Source organism: Anguilla rostrata, chromosome 3 (genome assembly GCF_018555375.3).
Source record: "Anguilla rostrata isolate EN2019 chromosome 3, ASM1855537v3, whole genome shotgun sequence".
Classification (NCBI taxonomy): domain Eukaryota; kingdom Metazoa; phylum Chordata; class Actinopteri; order Anguilliformes; family Anguillidae; genus Anguilla; species Anguilla rostrata.
This window is the reverse complement of record NC_057935.1, coordinates 61,263,224-61,276,116: the sequence shown is the minus strand read 5'-3', so window position 1 is coordinate 61,276,116 and position 12,893 is coordinate 61,263,224. Positions and strand designations below refer to the sequence as shown.

The following is a 12,893-nucleotide window of genomic DNA, read 5'->3' as shown; positions in this document are numbered from 1 at the left end:
CCTTGATTCTTTTAGTGTAAAAATAAACACCTGGGGAAAGAAAAGAAAAACTCCAAAGAAAGGGGAAGAATCCTTCTACTGACATTTTGTTTCCAAGAAGAAAAATAATTTTCTGAAAATTGCTCTCTCCCTCGCCACTCTCTCTTCTCTCCCTCTCAAATGTGGGTATTTATAAGAAGGAACATACGAATAAGCTTGCCTCTGAAACACAGCAATACCAAGCAGCAACAGAAAAGAACATACATGTTTTTCATCTGATTCAGTTTACAGTAATAATGATTGTAATGTCAGACAGTTACATTTTTTAGTGTATGACCATGCACAATACAACTGCCCCTTTTGTGTCAATAAAAAGATTTGGGTGAGAACTGCTTGATTTTAATATACTTCATGAGGCTAAAGAGTACACTGAAGTTGGTAGTCTTTCTGCAGCTGCAGTTGCAACTAAGGAATCTGCTGAACCAAGATTATGGGGACGGACACCTGTTGCCTTTGCTGATTTTCCTCGGACAAAATAATCCGCAATAATACATAACTGCAGCAACACAATATTGCTAAAAGTACACAGTTCCTGTATTAACATTTTATAACCGTGATATTTGTGTGGAGGCAAAAAAAAAGAAAAAAAAGACGGAGGTGTTTTTTTCCTTCACTTCATTTTACACTAAATGGAGTGGAGTTGTACAAAGCATACCATTATGCACAGATTATAAATAAATTATGCATGATATACGTGCTGACTTCCATTGCATGCAAAAGAAGGTGATTCAAAAGATTTCTTTAGTCATTTCAGGTGATACAAGATTTAGTCATCTCAGTGATTCACATTCCACACGTACACGCACGCACACAATCATCACCATCACCAGCAATGTATGAGTTTGTGGATCATGCTTAGTATGTGTGTGCGTGCGTGTGAGTGCGCGCGCGTGTATGTGTGTGTGTGTGTGTGTGTGTGCGTGTGCGTGCGTGTGTCCAACACACAATATTCCCCTTCGTTTTCGGACGGAAAGATGTACACTCATTCTTCATCCCCCCACTCACATCCGCCGCACTGTCACTGCATCTCGATTTCCCGTCCACACATGATGCCCACACAAACCGTCTTATAATGGCAATCATTATCATAACAACAACAATTGTGATAACATTTTGCCTGGGCGGACGTGAGAGATGTTGTGTGTTGGATGCTTATCTAAGAGCCGTCATTAAGATTATAGACTGGACAGAACAACTTCAGACACGTGTGTTTCCAGGTACAAGAATGACTCTCGTAAAAATGCAAGTATTTCGAGGGCAAGATAAGTCGACTATCGGCGCTTTAAACTGCCACAATCGCAGTAACTGCATGTCGTTCGCCTAATCAGAACCATAAAGTAGCCATTCGTAACTAACAGTAAGTAAGCTAGCTAGAAACAACAGGTGATGCAAAACTGACTGAATGGACATGGTCTACTCTGGGCATCACATTGACGATATTTTAAGACTTAAAACGTCACGTGAAGTATTTCTACAACATGAGGTTGTATTTGAACCGTTACATATATTCTTAAAAAAAAATTTTCCCATTCTAAACCCAAGGTGATAATAAATGACTATTGGCCATTCATAAGCAAGCCCCTCATTGACATAGTCACTGTCCTATATTACCTAGCCTACCTTTTCTAACCGCAAATATTTGGAAATAATTATTGACCATTTATTAACTTGAGCTTCCTGTGGGAAATGAATAACATATTTATTTCATGTTTCGGATAAACGAAGCTTCGTTGATCTCTCAAACGCAAATAATTTCCATTAATTTCGTAGCAAAAAAACCACGAATCTCTACATTTGATACTAACGGATTAATGGTAATGTTGTGCTGAAAATCCCCACCGTTAACGTGGCTAACAAGAGACCAGGCTCTGTAGCGCGCGTTCTGGCGTATGACTGCAATACGTCTCTGAAACGTCTAACCTGCTTCACATCAGAACCATTCACAATTTTGAGCCAAAAATACAAGGCGCTTTCTAAATATAGACGGTTCAATGTGATTTTATGTTGCGCTGACATATATCTGTCACTGGTGAAAAGGTATAGGCTATGCTATATATAGGCTACAAACTACAATGCTATATGCTATATATAGGCTACAATATTTCACAAAAAACAATTCAACAGGTTAGTGACACGGCGCGCGTGTAAACGCAGCCTTACTATGACAGGGTGGAGCGAAAATATGATCACTCGTATGCCTGTACAATTTGAAATGGATCGGGCTGAATGCAAGAGACTTTATGTGTTATTCGTGTACTGCAACACCGAGAATTAGGGCTGGAACGGCGATTGCATTAGGGTGCTCCGGACAGGTAGATTAATCAATGAGCTATTATTGCCCAATTCGCCCATTGAACTCCGAAGTTTAAGTTCCACAGTTCATTGTGTGATCAATAACACCGGGGGATTCGTTTAGTTTGTGACACTGCACACAGATGCACTAGCGTCCAATTGACTTTTTATGGACATATTTTTTTAATTGGACCAAGATGCCGTTCTGCTACGCAAATCAAATTGCCCTTCAGCTACACATATTCGCATATGTTCGCCACTAGCGTAACTACCTCAAGAGCGATGAGCAAACATAAACATTCTTTATTAAATCAATAGCGGGAAAAACTAAAAATAACTCAGCACGGAATACGGGTCTAAGTATAGCATCTTTAACTTTGTACACGTGCAGTTTCCATCATTTGTCAGGACACCTTTGTATAATCGGTAGGCTACATTATGCAGTTTACAAGATTTTATTGGCTGGCACATCCACAGGCCCCGTGTGTTTTACACCACTGTGCTGGGCACAGATAAGAACGAAATATGAGTAAATTTATCTTCTTATTCATTCCAGTGAATCACGAATCATGTTTTGTTTGATAGTTTGATGGTCAGTGAGTGTTATTCTAAGAGCTAATCTGAAACTCGGGTCTTATCTCTCTCACCGCATATCGATTCGCTTAAAAATTGGCACCACGGTTATTGTCTCGTGTTCGCCATTAGGGAACGATACTAACGGGCAGGGGCACTACTGTTTAGACAGCAGCACTAGTAAAGATTGCAGTCCTCTTTAAGACCGCGCGAAAAATCATCTGAGCTCGCGGAGTAGATTTTTTTATGCTTCCCCAGTTGGATCTGGATGTTCTGCTCCTTCTGTTCCGTTTACACAGCTTACTCTGGAACATGTAGCCTACATTGTAAGGATGCCCGACAGTAAATATGTTTTAATATTGCTTGTTTGAGAAAGCGTCCCATCAGTCAGGATGAGCTTGAAACATTGCATTTAAAGAAAATGCATTCATTTTTAACACTGTGCTGTTAAACTAAAATGCGCACAAAGACGATTGCGACAGAATTGAACATCCATTGTTAGTTGCAGCTATAGCCTCTGTTTCGCCTTATAAGGAAACATTGGGTTATGCAACGGATGGAACGCAAGCAGAGATTTCTTTCAAAGAACTGTAGCTACGTTTCCCCCATCTCGTTCTCCTTCACCCATTCTCCCTCTTCCTCTCCTTTCTGCCCTTGAGGCTTGGACGAGATAACTCAATTAGAATCGACAATCGCATCCATTCACAAAAAAAGCGTCGGCTTTGGGTATTCATCGGTGTGATACTGCCCTACTCCAGTTCCCTTCGCCGCAGTCGCTTACTCAATTTCGCTGTCTGCTTAAGGCTCCGGAGGGGTATCAGTAGTCGGGGGCATCTGATCAGCCTCGTATGCGTAAAATTGGGTTGAACACTAAGGAATCAGCTCGGTTTATGTTTCAGCTTAATTGGCTTATGTAGGCTACTCAGATACCGTCAGTTACCCGTGTCAGTGGTTGTAAAATCTGTGCAGACAGTTATGTGCCACGTCTATTACCACATATCCATCGCCCAACATTTAGCTTGTATGTTAATATCGTTAATGGACGTGTGTAACCACAGTAGCGTAGTTAGGATTTTTTCACATATTTTGTCTATTTGTCTACCTACTTTTATCTTATTTTTTATTTTTGCATTTAACACACGTTTATCAAAAATGGTAATACAGTATAAAAGATCATTTGATATTAAGCCCGATGGACTGCATTACGTTGCATAGACTATTGACGATGCAATAGTGTTAGTCCTTAGCGCATTCATTTTTGGAAAAGGCAGAGAATGCTATGGATTAAGGGATGTAGGAATGAGGCGAGATAGGCTGGATATCTATTTCGTACGCAGCTCAGTTTCAGCTCAGTGATAACGAGTCCCACCACCCCCTCCCGCTTGATTACACCGGGGGCCCGGTGACTCCATCTACGTTTGTTCCCGCCCCTCTCTCGGTTTTGTCCAAATCGGGATTTTTGCGTCGCCGGAGCTCCCTGTATCAAGCCAACGTCATCGGCGGGTAGAGAGAGGAGCTGACGTCGAAGCATAGTCATGGAGCGAGTGAGAGGGATGGGGAGAGGGGGTGCAGAGAGAGAGGGAGAGAGAGAGTATTGAAATGAGATATATCAATCCCCCTCTCTTCCTCCCTCCCTCCTCTCCTAACCCCCCTTTTTTCTTACGTCGTTGATAGCGCATTGGGGGCCCCCCTATGCCGGCGGAGTCCCAGGCTATATAAGTTACCGGCGAGCAGAGTCAACCCACCAGATACACGGGCTCCCGATATCTGGGCGAGAGACGGCGACCCGCCGCCGACTGACTCACACTCTGTATCGGGGGAGAGAAAGATCAAACCGCCGGCCGGCCGACCGAGCCATGCGCTGGGGCGGACTGTAGAGCAGTACCACCGAACCAGAAGAACGGATTCTGGAATCTTAAAGACTTTTAAATTCCCATAGAAAAGCAACACAGTATCAAGCAGTTATTAGAACTGGCGCAAATAGACAACACTAGCTACTTTAGGCAGTAACATTCAACAGATTCCGAACGTGAAACCTTCTTTTCTACTCTGGCTACAATGTATCGATCAACGAAGGGAGCGTCTAAGGCTAGGAGGGACCAAATTAATGCAGAGATTCGGAATCTGAAGGACCTGCTGCCGATCTCCGATGCGGACAAAGCTCGACTGTCCTACCTGCACATCATGTCGCTTGCCTGCATGTACACGAGGAAATCGGTCTTCTTCTCTCAAGGTAAAAAAAAAAAAAAAGACAAATTTCTTGAAAGTGTATATGTGTTGAAATTGTTTCCTGCAAAGTGGAAAGGTAATGTAATCTTTCGTAAAGAAATGCTGTCGCCATAAAGTAGCCATAAAGTATTTGGGTGGCTTACATGAAACATGAAACAATTTCAGTGCAGCACATGCAAGGTTGAATCAACAGGTGAACTTCATGGTTCTGTTTAGTTTAAGATTGCCTTTGCATGATTTAAGGCACATTATCTCAATGTAAAATGACGGTTATATATTATATTATATATATGCTGATTTGGCGACTTTAGATTTATATAGACGAAGATTTTGCGTGACGTTTTAAGGTTTGAGAGTCAAGTATTGCTGTCCATAGTTCTGAAATGTAACGGGTGCTGTCCGGGGTGCTGAAATAATGAGACCGTTACAAGAACAACGCAAGGAATGCTGAAAGCGAGTTCGCTATGTCCCTTGCAGTTGAATGGATGCGAGCTAGATTTTTAGGATAGTAGAGTTGCGTTTGTGCACTGGAGAAGGAAAAAAATTCATAGGAAAAAACAAGGTGTCTGCAAACGAGTGCCAAAAGATTGTGATATTGTTTTCATTGGACATGTCATGTTATAAACCTGTGTGCTTTTTTCTATTTTCAGAAGCCGCTGTGGCTGGTTGTCATGAAGAGAGCGCTAAATTTCTGTCCTTCCAGGACATATCAGAGCTGGTACAGGACATGCCAGGGTTCTTACTTCTGTTGACTGGTGAGGGCAAACTGCTCTACTTGTCTGACAGCGTCGCCGAACATCTCGGGCATTCAATGGTGAGTCATTAAAAGTGAGAAAATAACCGTTTAGATGTCACATATTTTATTTACTTAAAGTTTTATTGCTATAAGATATACTGACTTGCATATCTGTAATATTCTTAACATTTTGGCTAGAGTATCTCTAGAATTGTTGGCCAGAGATAAACATTGATATTGAAGTCCCCCTTGTTTTTCTGATCAGCAGATAGGTGTCAATTACAGATAAGTTTTATCTCTCTCTGTCTGGCTGCTATTGTGCAGTTTGGGTGACTCATAATCTAACCAACAATTATAAAATGGTAGGCACTCAAGAGGTCACCGTTACAAAGGGAGCGAGAGAGGCAGTGTGTAATACAGACATAATGATTAATTTCTGATTGGGTTCTAATAGCAGGAAATCAGAGAGAGTGGGGAGGTAGGGAAAGCGGTTATGATTCATTCAGTCGGGTGGTTGAGAGAACAGGAAGGACAAATGTGGCACAACTCAGTAACCAAACAGAGGGATATTTCATGTGGATGCATGGGAACATTTTTGGTTAGAATGAATGCAGTACAGGCAATCTTGTGCAGGAACATAGGCAAATGTATTAATTAAGCATTTCTCCTGTTGGAATTTTTCAGGTGGACCTGGTTGCCCAGGGTGACAGCGTGTATGATATCATTGATCCTATCGACCACTTTGTCATGAGAAGCAACCTTGTACCTTTGACTTCACCCGACACTGGTAAGCCTAGCACGTTTGCCTCCGCGATTGTCATATTTGATGTGCGGCTAAAACCGCCTATGTCAGTTTGACTGCTTTCCGGATCACTTTACTGATCAGCCGGTCCCTCTCTCTCCCTCACGCAGAGCGTTTGTTTCGGTGCCGCTTCAACACTTCAAAGTCGGTCCGCAGACAGAGCGCCGGAAACAAGCTGGTGCTGATCCGGGCGCGGTGCCTCTCCCCGCCTTTCCCCGCCTCCTCGCCCGCCTCTTATTGGACCTCCAACCCAGTGTGGGTGTGTTTCTGCTCCCCATTGGAGCCCCACCCACCCAGCCCCGTTCCCATGGGAGAGTCCATTCTAACCCCACCCGCTGACCACACCTTCTTCCTGGCCTGCTTCCACTCCCAACACAGTCGGGACATGAGACTGCAAGAGGCGCAGGACAGGTGAGGGGCTTTTATAATCATTCTACATGCCAGTATCTTGAGTGTGCTATCACATATACTCTATTGTTTCTCGATTGCTCTTGCAAAAAGAAATGCACGCGAGTTTCTGTAGGCTAGGATGCCATTGGAAAGCAGTGGGCAGGACATTGTGGCTGACGGCAGCTTCTCTCCCTGTGCTCTCTCTCTGCAGTGTGAGTGTGTACCTGGGGTTCGACGCGGCAGCCCTGCGCTCCCGCTCCTGGTACAGCCTGCTGCACCCGCAGGACCTCTCACACGCCTCGGCTCAGCACTGCAGCCTGCGTGAGTACCCCGGCCTGGCCGCCCACGGCCGCACGCTCACGCCAAACACAAACCGCTCGGAGAACGTGCACGGCTCAAATGAAAAGTCAGATGTGATTCACCTGTTACTCAGCGCTGCGGCGTTTGTGGAGTGTCTCAGTACTTACACGCTCTCTCTCTCTCCCCCTCTTGCTCTCTGCAGTCCGTGAAGGAGGAGAAGGGCGAGTGGAGATGGTGGTGAGGGTGGAGGCAGCCGACAGCTCCTGGGTGTGGCTCTACATGGTCCTGCAGCTGGAGGCGGGCAAACACCCCATCAGCAGCCACAACTACGTCATCAGGTACCACAGTTTAACCATCTTTAGGACCATCAGCACTCCTGTGTTCTTTTCACGTACCTCTCACTATGTCAGCCAACATTGTCTGAAATTTTTAGCAAATGAGAGAGGATTCAATATTCCCAGATGTCAGTATATTGTCACATTTAAAGGGTGAGATTGTAGCTGAGCTGTTCCCCCTCTCTCTCCCTCCCTTCCTCCCTCTTGCAGTGAATCAGAGGCCTGGTCCGTGCGGCAGCAGCTGTGCTCAGAGCAGACCAAGCTCACCCTGACCCTGAGCTCCACCTCCACATATCAGGACAGCCTGAGCCTGCAGTCCCCGGACACGCTGTCCAGCCCCGACCAGGTCTTCACCCCGGGCAGCAGCGGCCTGTCCGTCCAGTCCTTCGACTTCAGCGTCAGCGTGTGTGGCACCGGCTCCTCCGAGGAGCTGGGGGGCACCACTGGGGAGTCCTCCCAAATGGAGTGCGACCCCCGGTCCAGCCTCTCTTCGCTGGAGGAGGAGGGCCTCTTTCAGCAGCCGCACTCCGCAGGCCCGGCTCCAAGCCCCGCCTCCTCTACTTCCTCCACTCCTGTGACTGTTGCTACCGTGTCCGACCTGGACTTTCTCACACAGAACATCTTCCTTCCCCCGTCCTTCCCCCTCGACCCTCCCCTGCCTACCCTGCCGCTGCCTCTCCCCCCCATCTCCACATCCAACCCCCAGCAGGGGAAGGAGATCGTTTGTACTCCCCCTTACACCCCCCAGCTCAGCGGGGGGAGCTTCCTGTTCGGGGAGCCGCTTTTTAGTTTAGATCCCGCTGGCACCACTTCCCCGTTGTTTCCAGCCACCGGTCCCTCTGCCGATTCTCCCCCCGCCCCCCCTGTGACTGCCACAGGCAGCCCCCCTGCCCCCATGACTCAGTCCACGCTCCTCCATCTGAGCCTTTCCCCGCCCTCCTCTGAGCTGCTCTTCCCCGGGGAGCCCTGCAGTGGGGGCCTGTACGAGAAACTGCCCCCCACCCCCGACAGCCCCGGGGATGGCGACTGCACCGTCATGACCCTGCCCGAGGTCCGGGGGCCGCTGTACGTAGACGTGCCCCTGGGCCCCCTCCCCTACCCCCCGGACGGTCTCCTGACCCCGGAGGCTTCGCCCGGAAAGCAGTCCGGCATGTCCTTCTTCTCCCTGGAGAGAGAAAGAGAGAAAGAGAGAGCTGAGATATCGCTCTTAGTCCAGCACCTCAGCTCGTTAGCGGAAGGGTTCTACGCTGACCCTCTCCTCCCGAAGTTCTCCCCCTCCACCGTTTCCTCGTCCCCTTCCTCCCCCACGCTCTCCCCATCCCTCCCTGTCGCTGACCCAGTTGTGGATTCCACCCCAATGATGGAGGAATTCTATCCCATCAAGTCCTGGAGAGGCCTGGATCTCCCCCTCCTTCCCGATGACATCTCTCTGTTTGAAGAGAGTCTCTTAGAAACCCTCCTCCAGGACCTCTCCACCTCCTCCTCAACTCCCTCTCCTTGCCCTTCTTCCCCGACTCCCTCGTGCCCCCCGCCCTCTCCCCCCACCCCGGTGTACTGGCACCCCCCCTCCCACACTGAAGGGGGCTCCACCGTGGGCCTCAGCCACTTCTGTAGCGTCCAATCGGCGCACTGTAACTGCACGGCCGGGGGTGGGGTGACAGCGGTCGCCGACGCAGGCGTGGCGGGAGAAGGGGGAGCGGAGGCGGCGGGAGGGATGGAGATGGAGGTTTCCTCCTCTTCCTCAATCCCAGAATGCCCCCCTCTGCTCATAACCGCCTCCCCCGCGACCAGCCCCGCCGCGCCCGTCAGCCCCGCCGCCCTCGGCCTGCCTTGCGCCCAGTCCCTCCTGGAGGAGCTGGCCGCCCTGGAACCCGTGTTTGGGGCAGGTGCCTCGATCGCCCCTGACCTGGGGCAACAACCTGAGTTGTATCAACTCCAACGTCACCCGCCGCAACAGTACTTCCATGAAGGTGAGAGCAGGCCTCCTCTCGTCCAGGTCTCCTTCTGTATGAGCGCATTCTTTAGACCTTTTGCTCATGCTCAGTGAAACATACTAACCCCCCTTCCTCTCTCTCTCTCTCGCTTTTGTCTTTCAGATGGGAGTGGAAGTGATCCTCCGTTCTAAAATAAGTCTGTGACTTACTTCATTAAGTATGGCATATTGTCATATTTCGTGGAGCTACTTTTACTGAAAAGTGAAGAATATTTACTGTATAAATATATACATAATGTATATAAAAACCAAACGGACAATTATTTATCTACCGTGATGTCTGACGAACAAAGATTGTCTTCTTATTTTGTTGATTTATTTATCCATGTATTTATATTTCAATTATGGTGCAACATAATGGCTGTGCGGATCAGGCCGTGGCCTGGGTTTCAGCTCAGTCCGTGTCCCATTGCGTTTCTGTGACGAGCTTTCGTTTCGAGCAGAGACAGAGAATGAGAACTCTGACCATGTAAGCGCAATTCAACTTACAGATGCACTTGTATTCACTTGTAGTGAGGAACTTCTAGTACGAACTTTTAAGACAAAAAAAAAACGCTTTTCCTTGCTTGTGAAAAAAACAATATCACCGGTTTAACTGCTCAAAGCTTGTGACGCAGCGATACAAACACAAAGCACAAAAGTTCTAGAGGATAGTAATTGATCTTAACAAACCCTCATCGGGCAGCTAGCCGCAACAGCCCTGCTTGCTTCAGTGGGACTGTCAATCGGTGTGCCCATCCCTCACTCAAAAACTTGATGCCGCTGTCAAAATGCACAAATATCGCAACCAGCTTTCGTACCTGTATGCAAATTCAAACTTAATCTGATACTTCAAAGGCTTTTGAGCTTTGAGTTTGTGGCTGCAGCTTTTCAACATTTGACTTACGGTTACTTATTCATTTCAGACTCGTTTATCAATGTGCTGTACAAATGTTTCTAGATACGTGGAGTACATGTACCAGTATGTATTGAAGGAAAGGGGAGGCGCCACATGTTTTACACCGCAGTGGAAACCTATGAGAGCCTCTCCCTTTCATATACATTTTTTTGTAAAATGGAGAATGACGTTACCTAGCCTGCGTGCAGTTTTGCAAAGCACGCGTTGCTAGGGAAACGCCCTGTACATTATTGCTTCTGTGTCCGGCGTCCGAGGAGCCGAGTTCATGGCCCTCCGGCGGTAAGTCCAACGGGACGGGGTAGATGTGGCTGCTACGGATTATTGCGACATTGAATATTCGCAATACTCGCGATGTCTAGCGGCTCCCATTGGCCCAGCAACCCACGACTTATGGAATTCTATTTATTATCTAACTATAGTGCCCATTGGGAAACACGCAACAACGTGACGCCATACAGTGATCCAGTGAGAACCTCGATAACACTGCAGGTGGCTTACTGTGTAAGGCGTCTCGGTCTGGCAACAGGTGTCTGAATGTACGAGTGATTCTTCTTTTTAAAGAGGGGAAATATCCAAAGTCACAAGAAGTTTTGTTTTAAAAAATGAGCTGGAAAAAATAGGGATGGGTACTATTTCTATTTAGTTATTAAGCGACACGGGTTGAGAATGGTTCTATTCCCATGGTGTCGACACGCTAACGTAGAGTTGTCTACGGTAAAGTAAAGGATTGATTCCTACGTTCTATCTATTTAACTGATAAAGTGTTTAAAAGTATAATATTAATAATAATGTGTGAATTGAAAAATGAATGCTGTTCAATCAACTTGCATATTTCTTATTTCTATTGATATGTGTATATGATGTATAGCGATTAACATTGTGGAATGAAAAGATTGTACAAATTTGTATATTTATATAAATATATCTGTACAAAGAAATATTTATACTACAAGAACAATACATACATGAGATATGCTATTTAATAAGAATGGACATTGTGGATCAGTGTTCTCTTGTGTTGCTGATAAGTGTATTTGGTTGTCAAATGCATTTATATTAAAGTGCACTTAAGAAATGTCTGCTGCGTCCCTTTTAATCTGAAATGTTTCCACTACCACCCCTGCCATCGGCCTCTTTTCCTGCTTCTCTCTACCCGTCTCCCCCACAAGCTTCCTCCGATTCTTTCGCCCGTCCTCTCATCCCCAGCTCCTCGGCGGCTCCTTCCGTCTCCCTGGCTGGTGTCAGTCCCCGGCGCTGACGCAGGCACACGATGAGACAGTGTCTGACTCACACTGACGCACACACTCCACACAGAGGCACTCACATGGACACAATCAGATTCCCACTTATAGGCTCAAGCAGGCGGGCGCACAAACGCACACACACGCCCGCGGGCTCACACACGTTGAATAGCAGGCACACACACACACACACACACACATTGAATAGCAGGCACACACACACACACACACACACACACACACAACACGTGAATAGCAGGCACACACACACACACACACACACACACACGTTGAATAGCAGGCACACACACACACACACACGTTGGATAGCAGGCACACACACACACACACACGTTGGATAGCAGGCACACACACACACACACGTTGAATAGCAGACACACACACACGTCAAATAGCAGACACACACACGCACCCACACACATCGAATAGCAGGCGCACACACACATAGAATAGCAGGCGCAAACACACACATACATGTCAAACAGCAGACACACACACAAATACACACACAAATACGTACAACAATAGCAGTGGCAACACACACAACGTAGAATGCAGTGCGACACACACACAGATGCACACGTCACCTCCTCCTGCCTCCCTGCACCCCTCCCCTCCTTCCGCAGCCCACACTCTCTCAGCGTACCTGCTATTCCGACAGCACACGCCAATGCTGTCACACTCCATATATGGGCTTTCCTGCTGGAGGGTACAATGCGTAGCTCCCCCCCTCCCCCCCCCTCGTACTCACTCCCTGCCTCAGATAGGCAGAGACAAGGAGAGAGAGACAGAAGCAGGGCCGTGTTGCTGTGCAGAAGAACTCCTTTTCTGTCCACCATTCAATGAAACGTCTCCTTTTTAAGTCATGCATTCACACATCCAAACACACACTATGATTCAAGGCTGAACATCTCTACCTGATAAATCCGGTGCCTATCCACATAGCTTCAGTCCCACCCACATCTCATCAGAAAATAATATCTGCCCTCTCTCTCTTCCGTGACTCCTTTGACCCAGTGCTTCTGAAAGACTCCTCTTTTCCCT

General features: G+C 47.1%; 1 protein-coding gene across 2 annotated transcripts; it reads left to right on the top strand.

Annotated features, from left to right (window-relative positions):
* The first annotated feature begins 4,476 nt into the window (after positions 1-4,476).
* On the top strand, positions 4,477-11,662 carry npas4a (neuronal PAS domain protein 4a). 2 transcript variants are annotated; one of them, XM_064329068.1, is made up of 8 exons: positions 4,479-5,137; positions 5,784-5,947; positions 6,554-6,656; positions 6,782-7,082; positions 7,273-7,382; positions 7,564-7,699; positions 7,907-9,666; positions 9,793-11,662. In XM_064329068.1, the coding sequence occupies exons 1-8, from the start codon at positions 4,963-4,965 to the stop codon at positions 9,819-9,821; spliced, it is 2,778 nt and encodes a 925-aa protein (XP_064185138.1). In that variant the 5' UTR covers positions 4,479-4,962; the 3' UTR covers positions 9,822-11,662. The 2 variants fall into 2 exon arrangements, with proteins under 2 accessions (XP_064185137.1, XP_064185138.1); XM_064329067.1 differs by lacking the exon at positions 9,793-11,662 and having other exon boundaries at positions 4,477-5,137; positions 7,907-9,783.
* Positions 11,663-12,893: the final 1,231 nt, after the last annotated feature.

Excerpts from the sequence above, each read along its gene's own strand:
- npas4a (XM_064329067.1), top strand. The coding sequence starts at position 4,963 with ATGTATCGATCAACGAAGGGAGCGTCTAAGGCTAGGAGGGACCAAATT. Across the intron at positions 5,948-6,553 it reads AACATCTCGGGCATTCAATG|GTGGACCTGGTTGCCCAGGG; the intron begins GTGAGTCATTAA and ends GGAATTTTTCAG. Across the intron at positions 7,083-7,272 it reads CTGCAAGAGGCGCAGGACAG|TGTGAGTGTGTACCTGGGGT; the intron begins GTGAGGGGCTTT and ends CTCTCTCTGCAG.